This window comes from Notolepis coatsorum, assembly GCF_963971535.1.
Source record: "Notolepis coatsorum genome assembly, chromosome: 3".
Classification (NCBI taxonomy): domain Eukaryota; kingdom Metazoa; phylum Chordata; class Actinopteri; order Aulopiformes; family Paralepididae; genus Notolepis; species Notolepis coatsorum.
In genome coordinates this window covers 496429-508725 of record NC_140167.1, presented here as the reverse complement: position 1 = coordinate 508725, position 12297 = coordinate 496429, and the positions used below count along the sequence as shown (strand labels likewise).

Genomic DNA, 12297 nt, shown 5'->3' with positions numbered 1-12297 from the left:
CATTAGTTTCAACGCGGAAATAAGCTTTCGTTCATTAGTTTGACTGACGTGTTCTGTATGACCCCCGTAATTCATTATAGTTCATTGTAAAATAGCAACAGTAGTGTAATTATGGTCAAAACCCTATAAATAGCATTTGGAATAATAGGTCTTTCCTTCTGAATGAATGCAGCATGGTTTATATATAGCGTTATCGGAATATACGGTGTGTACTGACTGTGCTCCGCTTAACTCAACTCGTTATTATTTTGCGCACAGACCGCAGAAACACGGGAACGCCCCGACCACATTCAAAAGGCTTTGCCACTGCCAAACGAAACAAGTGGAACCCCGAAGGTGTAAGCAGAATACAAGTCACACGAACACGCACAATATAGCGTTCTTCCCCCTTCCTACTGTATAAGAAAGAATTAAAAACGCATTGCAACGAGAACAGAGGTTATTTGAGTTTATGTGTATTACAAAACCCTTGCAATAAATGTGTCTTAAATGAATGAAAACCATACATGCTCTGGATACAGGTAGCATATATAGTGTGGGTGATATGACTTGTATTCTGCTTACATAACTTCAAAACTCCACCCACCCCGTCCCACAATGTCAAAGCCTTCCAAACATAAATCAAAACGTACCCGCACTTCTGCAATCTATGCGCAAAATAATAACGAGTTGAGTTCTAACAAAGAACGTATTACATGCTGGGTAGGCTGATAGAGTAAACTGTAAATAAAATAGCCTATAACATTATAAAGGATATGGGCCAGGGGTTCCCAACCTTTATTCCCCAGAGCCCCACGATTCCTGGGAGACATATAGGAATATGATATGATATATTATATATGCGCAAGTTACTGTTGCATAATGTAGGCTATGGCTGCTATTATATGTAATTCATATAGGCTACCTAATACCGACAACAAAATAGATTGTATGCCTCTACAAATCATATTATACCCGGTAGCCAATCGAACAAAACTAATAAAGGCATTCATATTCCAGCATGGTTATAATGACACACCAACGCCAAACAGTGGTTAACGGTCTTTATTAGTATTTTGAGCTGTCCAGGCAGAATTGCAGCAATGGTCTTAGGGAGTCGTTGATATCTGACATCACCGTGTACAAGTCCGCCAGCCTTTTATTTATCCCACCATAACACGGGTTGTGTCTTCTTGGTTCGACAGCCTCCGTGAATAATCTTGCTCGTGGAGTTTCTCAGAGTTTGCTCGGGTCAGTCCATTATTTCACATCCCATGGGGGGTGTTTCATTACCATAAATGGATAATCATGCACGAGCATTGACGGTAAGAACGAATGGTATTTATCAATACGGAGTGTGCGTAGGACCCGTGTACGCACGGTTGATAAATCCCGATATTTCTGTGCGTACACACATTCTAAATTCTGTGCTTAAGTACGAAAATAGAACACTTTCTAAGAATTGTTGATAAATGAGTTATAATCTGAATTTATGTAATGTGTAATGGAACACTGCAACAGTATTTCTGGTGTCTTATGAACCCATGAGGGTCGGGCACTTTGTCTGCATGACACGAAAATATGAAAGAATCAACAAATAAAAACAAAAAGAGCGGCTCACCTTTGCGGTCGTACAGGTAGACGTGGACCGGCTGGCTCTGACCGAAGGCACAGAACGCCACCATGTTCTCGTGGGGGTGGAAGGAGACGCCGCGGAGCGCCGCAGGGTAACAGAGCTCCGAGTAGACAGCCACCTGGTCGCCTAAGAGACATGAGGGGTAACACAGCTCTGAGTACACAGCCCCCTGGTGGAGACATGAGGGGTAACACAGCTGAGTACACAGCCACCTGGTGGAGACATGAGGGGTAACACGGACCTGCACTGGCTCCCCATTGCTGCACGTATCCGCTTCAAGGCCCTCAACCTAGCATACCGTGCGGCAAAGGGAACCGCTCCCGCCTACCTCCGGTCAATGGTCTCTAACTACACACCCTCAAGACCCCATACGCTCTGCATCTTCTGGCCGCCTCAGATCTACTCCTATCCAAGCTCCCGGAGGGTCATCAAAGAGAAGCCGCCTATTCTCAGTCCTTGCCCCACAATGGTGGAATGAACTACCCATCCCAGTTAGGACAGCCGAATCCCGTCCAATCTTTCGCCGTCGACTAAAGACTCACTTCTTCAACCATTATCTGAAATGATAAAAAAAAAAAAAAAAAAATCTAACCCCGACTAACCTTACTGTCATGCACTTGTCCTAATAAACTAACCTACACTGTAACACACAACACTTTGATGAACATTGTTACTCAGCTGATAGAGTTATACCCTTCTTGCTGTCTTGTCGCACAGAACTTGTAAGTCGCTTTGGATAAAAGCGTCAGCTAAATGACTAAATGTAAATGTAACACAGCTGAGTACACAGCCACCTGGTGGAGACATGAGGGGGAACACAGCTGAGTACACAGCCACCTGGTGGAGACATGAGGGGTAACACAGCTGAGTACACAGCCACCTGGTGGAGACATGAGGTGTAACACAGCTCTGAGTACACAGCCACCTGGTGGAGACATGAGGGGTAACACAGCTGAGTACACAGCCACCTGGTGGAGACATGAGGGGTAACACAGCTCTGAGTACACAGCCACCTGGTGGAGACATGAGGGGTAACAGAGCTCTGAGTACACAGCCACCTGGTGGAGACATGAGGGGTAACACAGCTGAGTACACAGCCACCTGGTGGAGACATGAGGGGTAACACAGCTGAGTACACAGCCACCTGGTGGAGACATGAGGGGTAACACAGCTGAGTACACAGCCCCCTGGTGGAGACATGAGGGGTAACACAGCTCTGAGTACACAGCCACCTGGTGGAGACATGAGGGGTAACACAGCTCTGAGTACACAGCCACCTGGTGGAGACATGAGGGGTAACACAGCTCTGAGTACACAGCCACCTGGTGGAGACATGAGGGGTAACAGAGCCACCTGGTGGAGACATGAGGGGTAACACAGCTCTGAGTACACAGCCACCTGGTGGAGACATGAGGGGTAACACAGCTCTGAGTACACAGCCACCTGGTGGAGACATGAGGGGTAACACAGCTCTGAGTACACAGCCACCTGGTGGAGACATGAGGGGTAACACAGCTGAGTACACAGCCACCTGGTGGAGACATGAGGGGTAACACAGCTGAGTACACAGCCACCTGGTGGAGACATGAGGGGTAACACAGCTCTGAGTACACAGCCACCTGGTGGAGACATGAGGGGTAACAGAGCCACCTGGTGGAGACATGAGGGGTAACACAGCTGAGTACACAGCCACCTGGTGGAGACATGAGGGGTAACACAGCTCTGAGTACACAGCCACCTGGTGGAGACATGAGGGGTAACACAGCTCTGAGTACACAGCCACCTGGTGGAGACATGAGGGGTAACACAGCTCTGAGTACACAGCCACCTGGTGGAGACATGAGGGGTAACACAGCTCTGAGTACACAGCCACCTGGTGGAGACATGAGGGGTAACACAGCTCTGAGTACACAGCCACCTGGTGGAGACATGAGGGGTAACACAGCTGAGTACACAGCCCCCTGGTGGAGACATGAGGGGTAACACAGCTCTGAGTACACAGCCACCTGGTGGAGACATGAGGGGTAACACAGCTGAGTACACAGCCACCTGGTGGAGACATGAGGGGTAACACAGCTCTGAGTACACAGCCCCCTGGTGGAGACATGAGGGGTAACACAGCTGAGTACACAGCCGCCTGGGAGACATGAGGGGTAACAGAGCCACCTGGTGGAGACATGAGGGGTAACACAGCTCTGAGTACACAGCCCCCTGGTGGAGACATGAGGGGTAACACAGCTCTGAGTACACAGCCACCTGGTGGAGACATGAGGGGTAACACAGCTGAGTACACAGCCACCTGGTGGAGACATGAGGGGTAACACAGCTCTGAGTACACAGCCACCTGGTGGAGACATGAGGGGTAACACAGCTCTGAGTACACAGCCACCTGGTGGAGACATGAGGGGTAACACAGCTGAGTACACAGCCACCTGGTGGAGACATGAGGGGTAACACAGCTCTGAGTACACAGCCACCTGGTGGAGACATGAGGGGTAACACAGCTCTGAGTACACAGCCACCTGGTGGAGACATGAGGGGTAACACAGCTCTGAGTACACAGCCACCTGGTGGAGACATGAGGGGTAACACAGCTCTGAGTACACAGCCACCTGGTGGAGACATGAGGGGTAACACAGCTCTGAGTACACAGCCCCCTGGTGGAGACATGAGGGGTAATACAGCTCTGAGTACACAGCCCCCTGGTGGAGACATGAAGGGTAACAATCAATATGCAGAATACTGTTGTTAAAACAGCAGAACCTGATTTGATAGGAAGGCCATTCCCATCTACATTCCTGAGGGGTCATTTGGCAAGAATGCCTGACCATAAATACCTGCATATAATCCGGTTTATATAAGGGTTCCCACAAGACATTGCAAAATGAAATTCAAGGACTTTCAACTACTTTCCTAAACACTATTTGACATGTTAAAAGGGCATTTAAAATGATACAGTTCCCTTTTAAATGCAGTTTTTTATAGAAATTGATTTAGAATTTCAAGGACTTTTTTCACCTTGTTAATAAATTGGCTGTTTTCAAGGAATTCCAGGCCTTGACTTTTTTTGGTAAAAAATCAAGCACTTTAAGCATTTCAAGGACCTTGTGCGAACCCTGTTATATATCTATTCATATACCTGCATATAACCCATATAACTCTGTGTGATAGCATGTACAATAATATATATTTATATTTACTGTATATATATATGTATCCACATCCATCTGTATATACCTGCATATAATCCTTTTTTTGTGTTCACAGCGTTAACCCTTTCACTACCACGCTACAGAAGGTTAACCCTTTCACTACCACACTACAGACAGTTAACCTTCTGTAGTGTGGCAGTGAAAGGGTTAACCATTTGTCGTGTGGCAGTGAAAGGGTTAACCTTCTGTATTGTCACAGTGAAAGGGTTAACCGTTTGGTAGTGTGGTAGTGAAAGGGTTAACGAATGAACTAAGACTGAATCACACAAAAGGAGAAACCAGCGTGTGGGTATTTTTGGACAAACCTTGAGATAGCTGACGCACAACTTTGGATAATGTTGTCATGGAGACCAGTGTTGGGTTAGGGCAGGCCATGAGGCTTGTGTTGCCATGGCAAAGGAATCATTTGGAGGCAAATCTTTCCTGTGACAAAATGGCATCCAATGTAATAAAAAAAGTCAACCAACGAACTCGATTCTTGTACCGGATCTCCTCTCTGGTAAACAAGAATACCCTGAAGACTCTGGCAGGAGCACCCATTCAAGGGTACTACGACTATGCTTGCACCTCATGGTACCAAAGCACCTCAAAGGCACTAAAAACAAGATTACAAACATCACAAAACAAACTGGTCAGACTACTGCTTGACCTGACTCCTAGAACCCACCTCACCCCTGCCCACTTTGACAACCTAGGATGGCTTAGAGTAGACGACAGAGTACAGCAACTTGCAATGGGCCTGGTCTACAAGATACACTATACGACTAAGGTACCCATGTACATGTCAAAATACTTCCCAAAGGTCAGTGAATACCACAATCACAACACCAGAGGAAGCTCAACAAATCATGTTAAACCCAGATTTGGCTCAAACAAGGGACTAAACACGTTTCGCAATTATGCCACATCAATGTGGAACGCCCTACCCAAAGCTGTAAAGGAATGTGAATCCCTCCCCACATTCAAAACCGCTCTAAAAGACCACCTACGGGAGGCTGCAATTCGAAACTGGCCACCGTAAATGCCCAAAACCCCCACCACCTCCTAATAGACAGTCTCCTCCCCACCGCATGTATATATTCCCTCCCCGCCATATGTATATTTCTCTCCCACCCACCCACCCCCTCCTAATGTACAGTCCCCTCCCCATCATATGTATATACTCTGTCAGGATCTATGGGTAACAGTGCTGTATATTTGAATACCGTTTATGTCACAAATGTATCAGTACTAAATACCTGTATGTCACTATGCCATAAATGTCATGTATGTTGTGTATGTCATAAATGTCGATATGAATTGAAAATGGGGGACCCTGATGGAAACAAGACAAACGTCTTTCTCTGGTCTGCATCCCCTTAACAATTGTGTGTATTGAGCCGTACTGTATTGTACCCATTCTGTAATCTGTTAAATAAAGTTTTCATTCATTCATTCATTCATTCATTCATTCATTCATTCATTCATTCATTCATTCATTCAACATTCCAACTGTCTGCGGGGTCTGCACTGAAGGCGCCACCTTGTGGTGAACCGAGGGACTCCACCATGAGAAACTATAGGAAAGGACCTTTCTAATCTACTGTATTAGGGGTACACACCCGCGATACCCACACACACTTTCAGGTTCAATAGGACTCCGATTTTATATGCGTGAAAATGTATTCATACTAAATAGCTCAAATTTTTATATATGATTAATAATTAACAGTATATATTATGTCTGTACATATCTGCATATAATCCTTTTTACATATCTGTAGATACTTTATCTATATCTGTACATATCCCTTACCTACTCTTACTAGTTACACTGCTGGCCAGTATGACTTACTACCATAGTGTCTTTATACCTGTATCACTGTACATATTAATACTACAACTGTTCATTCTGGCATATTCACTTTAATTTTAAGTTTATTATAACTGCTCCCTATGTAACTATGTAACACTGTGTTTTTACTGCGTGTAATTGTATTTGTTTTTAACCCTGTACGGCGACCTTGGGTGCTCAGAAAGGCGCCTTTAAATAAAATTCATTATTATTCCCCCAATCCCATTCAATCTAATTTGCTGCAGCTCAAATGTATCCCCTTGCCCCACTTTGCCTTTTATGTCTCTGTCTGTGTCTGTGTCTGTGTATTGTATGTTTGTTTTTGTTTTTGCTGCCATTTTTGCCTGGTCTTGCTCGAAAAAGAGATCTTTGATCTCAAGTGACTACCTGGTCAAATAAAGGTAAAAAAAATAAAAAAAATAATGAACCCTGCTGGACGGTACGCACCGGTCTCTGGGTTAGGGTTAGGGTTAGGGTACGCACCGGTCTCTGCGTTAGGGTTAGGGTTAGGGTACGCACCGGTCTCTGCGTTAGGGTTAGGGTTAGGGTACGCACCGGTCTCTGGGTTAGGGTTAGGGTACGCACCGGTCTCTGGGTTAGGGTTAGGGTACGCACCGGTCTCTGGGTTAGGGTTAGGGTTAGGGTACGCACCGGTCTCTGCGTTAGGGTTAGGGTTAGGGTACGCACCGGTCTCTGGGTTAGGGTTAGGGTTAGGGTACGCACCGGTCTCTGGGTTAGGGTTAGGGTTAGGGTACGCACCGGTCTCTGGGTTAGGGTTAGGGTTAGGGTACGCACCGGTCTCTGCGTTAGGGTTAGGGTTAGGGTACGCACCGGTCTCTGCGTTAGGGTTAGGGTTAGGGTACGCACCGGTCTCTGGGTTAGGGTTAGGGTACGCACCGGTCTCTGGGTTAGGGTTAGGGTACGCACCGGTCTCTGGGTTAGGGTTAGGGTTAGGGTACGCACCGGTCTCTGCGTTAGGGTTAGGGTTAGGGTACGCACCGGTCTCTGGGTTAGGGTTAGGGTTAGGGTACGCACCGGTCTCTGGGTTAGGGTTAGGGTTAGGGTACGCACCGGTCTCTGGGTTAGGGTTAGGGTTAGGGTACGCACCGGTCTCTGCGTTAGGGTTAGGGTTAGGGTACGCACCGGTCTCTGCGTTAGGGTTAGGGTTAGGGTACGCACCGGTCTCTGCGTTAGGGTTAGGGTTAGGGTACGCACCGGTCTCTGGGTTAGGGTTAGGGTACGCACCGGTCTCTGGGTTAGGGTTAGGGTACGCACCGGTCTCTGGGTTAGGGTTAGGGTTAGGGTACGCACCGGTCTCTGCGTTAGGGTTAGGGTTAGGGTACGCACCGGTCTCTGGGTTAGGGTTAGGGTTAGGGTACGCACCGGTCTCTGGGTTAGGGTTAGGGTTAGGGTACGCACCGGTCTCTGGGTTAGGGTTAGGGTTAGGGTACGCACCGGTCTCTGCGTTAGGGTTAGGGTTAGGGTACGCACCGGTCTCTGCGTTAGGGTTAGGGTTAGGGTACGCACCGGTCTCTGCGTTCCACACGTAGGCCAGGCCGTCCTCGCTGCCGGAGAACAGGAAGCTGCCGCAGGGCGAGAAGGTGCTGTGGATCCGCTCTCTGTAGTTAGTGACTCCAGTGAACTTCTTCACCGCCAGGCTGCCAGACAGGAAGAGTTACACACGTCAATCACTGTGATCCCAACACGGCGTCGGTTTGGTTTTCTACCGATGTTAACCTGCCCCTTAAAGGAACACGCCAACATTTTGGGAGATTAGCTTACCGTCTTCTCCAGAGAGAGACAAGAAGATGGATACCAGTTTCCTCTCTGTGTGTTCAGTAGAAAGCTATCTGGCTGCACGTTAGCCTAGCTTAGCACAATGAATGGAAGCGGACAGTGCCGGTTAGCCTTCAGGAGAGGTGTTAGTTGGACAATGTCTAGGCTGCCTATTGTCCAAAAGGCTAACCGGCCCACCGTCAATGGCAAGAAAAGACAGCTTTATCTGCATCCTAGGTCATGTATAATTTATCTGACAATTATCTGACAATACTAATACATTGAATATATTAATCGATACAATAACATGCTATTAAATCAACATTAACACATTGTGCGCCAAAAACGAGTATACTCGCTATTGCCCGCCATGCGTTGTGCGCCAGAAACGAGTTAACTCGTTTTTGAGAGCAATATTTCATTTTTTTCGCCATGGCATTCATAATTCACCCAGCCTACCTCCGGGGACGCAGCTGGACCCTGGTCTGATATTGCAACGCCTCAATTCCGGCCCCTGGTGGATTTCGGGCGAGTTACACTCCAAGCCAAACCGGAAGTGGCGCTCGGTGCATCTGGGAGAATCCTCCGGCAGTAATATCTTGTAGCGTGGATCTAGATACACACTTGAGTGCATTGGGATCGCTTTCGAAACGCAATAATCAATATGATTTCGGCGTTTATTGCGTCATACAAACAGGAAATGGATCTAGCAGATCGACATCAAATAATTGGAATATTTTTCCTCACGTCTCAACCGTGAACGGTAAGAGGAATCTAACGTTATTTTCAGCCTGATTGTTTATTTATTTCACGGCAATCCATCTGATCAACGTATCAACCCATAGTAAAAAAAAAAAAAAAAAGACATTACTGACGATCAAGGAATTATAAACGACCCCCCCCCCCTTCCTTCACGCATGATGAAGCATAATGTATACCGATCATATACATTTGAATTTTTTAATATAGCGTGTATAGGATTAGGAAAGAAACGCCAATCGATAATGTAACTGAGGGGTACAATTCCCTGACTGTATTGATAAGTATGGTATCATTAAACCACTACCGCTTGTACTTTAACTTCTGGCCATCCAGTACATGATATAGATATGATGAACACTTTCCCACCTGATGAAACGAAGTCCACACAAATGTATAAATCGAATATTTTATATAGCAAAGGGTATATACAACGTTCACTTAATGACATTTATGATTTGAAATGCACTTGTAAGGCAAATGAGTATTCGTAGGTAAATCAACATTGAATGTCCAATCTCTGGTTACGCAGGGAGCAAGTATACAACCTGGTTCTTTAGGGAACTATAGCAATGGTACTTAAATGATTATAGCTGGATACACTAAAGGGGGGTCCCGCTGGTTGTAAGACAGTAGGGGGGGGGTTAGGAGAGCCGCTGGCGGTATCCCATCTGGCCGACGATTTCTTGGGAGAATTCAGAGTGCTGAACACGGTGCCCACAGAACCTCGGTCCACAGATGAATACAGCTGGGCCCTCTGGTAGACGGTCGCTGCCGGTCCACAACGAAGAGACGTGAGGCGACCTCACTCGGGGTAGAGCGCCGTCTCACCTGGACTCCTCTCGGGGGGTAGTTCCAACACTCAGCAGTGTTGGCCGTTATCCATGGAATAATCAAAGCACCCAAAGCACGTAGATAATCCAAGCCGTGGAAGGCTCGCCGTCGTCCGGGTAAAGTAATCCAATGTACAGGTCCACTCGTCCTGGCCCGGAGCTCCTCGGATGCAAGCACCACACGTGGTCTGCCCAGCCTGGTTAAGACTCCAGATAACGTCAGGAACGATGGGGGTACTGCTCACTTTATAACTCTAACCGAACGATGCACCATACATAATAGACTATTATTAACTTAATAGAAATACGTCCCACTCGACGGTATGGTGCCAAACTATGACAATTCAACTATTAATCCACACGATGTCTCAATGCCTATTCTGAGGCCAAGTAGGCCATACTGCACCACACGTGCGTCGTGGGTGAGGCTTCACGTCTGTTACTAGGTTGGAGGGTAAAGGACTAATGGACTAAAAGAAAGTTCTACTTTACTTGCGCCATATATATATGCGCTGTGAACAAATAGTACCATTCGTATTTCGCCAGACGTATTCCTACGCGGAACCGGGCTTGTAACGACATGTTCGTCGGCACGATTGAACTTGAACCAAGGGGCTTGGCTGCTGGCGCCAGGTTCTCGTCCAATGGTAGAATGAAACTATTATGGGCTGTTAGTAGACTAAAGGGATATTCAGTGTATATTGTACAAGGAATATACAGGGGATATCAAACGATATACAAATACTATTAAATATATATCCATAAATAAATATATATATTCGGTTTAATCTGATCCTTCACAACAGATAATCTATCATATGCGTCAGGGCCTATAACTCGCGTTTTAGGAATTACTGCAGAAAACCTTAAAAACATACTTATATTCACAACGGTATTAACACGACAATGTATGAATGAAAAAATATAACGTTCCCACATCCTGAACGATAGATACCCGATGTTGAATGGGCCATAGTAATATCGATATAGCTATAATATTTAAAAAGTTATAGCCCTGCAAAGAAGGTAAACATCTCCATAGGGTTACAGTGGTGGCAGACTGGACCCAATGATGGGTACAATGCACGGCGGACAATGTGTTAAGACCCTTATTGTCTACATTTAACTTGTTTGCTGGTATGACATATTTAATGCGGGGCGACAGTGGCTCAGGAGGTAGAGTTCAAGTTCAAGTTCTTTAATAGTTGTCATACAGAAGTACAGAATACTTTCATACAAAATGCTTCTTACTGTTACGCTCCAGAGACTGTGCTAGACAAGATAGTATCAAATAACATAATAACATAATATAGCATGAATTTAGAAGAAGAAAATGAGGTCACAGTTGTTCGGTATAGACATATGTACAATGTTCTGAGTTACCATATAATATACAATACACAACTATGCAGTGTACTAATGTACAGTACTATCTAGTGCAAAGCAGAAATGGGATGAGGTACAATTTTAGGTACAATTTACAGTAAGGTGTACGAGTTGTAGTGCAATCCTTCATCCATAAATATAAAGTGTGGGGAGTGGGTGCTACAGTGTGTTTGTTTAAAGTGGGTGTGTGCTATAAAGTGTGTGTAGTGGGTGCTACAGTGTGTTTGTTTAAAGTGAGTGTGTGCGTGTGGATGTGTGTGCTATGTGTGTTTGGTGGTTGTTGTTGTGTAGTGTTCATTCATTGTTCGTTTAGCAGCCTGATGGCCTGGGGATAGAAGCTACTTCTGAGTCTTTCTGTGCTCGCCTTGAGACTCCTGTATCGCTTGCCTGACGGCAGCAGTTCAAAGAGGCAGTTGTTCGGGTGGCTCGAGTCCTTAATAATTCTCTTAGCCTTCCCCTTGCAACGCTTGTAGTAAATGTTCTGGAGGGTGGGGAGCCCCCCTCCGATTGTGCGTTCGGCTGAACGTGTCACTCTTTGTAGTCTGCTTTGGTCTTTTGCAGTGCTATTCCCAAACCAGGAGGTGATGTTGCCGGTCAAGATGCTCTCTATTGTACATGAGTAGAAGTTCTTAAGGATCTTCTGGCTGACTTGGAACTTCCTTAGGCGCCTGAGGAAGTAGAGGCGTTGTCGTGCCTTCTTCACCACACTGTTAATGTGTATGGTCCATTTCAAGTCCTCGGATATGTGGGCTCCGAGGTACTTGAAGCTGTTGACTCTCTCAACCGGTGCCCCGTCGATGCTGAGGGGGCTGTAGTCCTTGACCCCCGACCTCCTGAAGTCCACAATCATCTCCTTTGTTTTGCTGACGTTCAGGGAGAGGC

General features: G+C 46.3%; 1 protein-coding gene across 1 annotated transcript in view; it reads right to left on the bottom strand.

Moving 5' to 3' along the window:
- The window catches only part of ahi1 (Abelson helper integration site 1), a 78023-nt gene that overhangs the window by 20867 nt on the left and 44859 nt on the right, over positions 1-12297 (bottom strand). The window contains exons 17-18 of the mRNA XM_084310486.1: positions 8189-8319; positions 1601-1741 (exon numbers count right to left, since the gene is read on the bottom strand). Coding sequence (XP_084166612.1) covers positions 1601-1741; positions 8189-8319 — 272 coding nt within the window. The remainder of the gene's footprint in view (positions 1-1600; positions 1742-8188; positions 8320-12297) is intronic.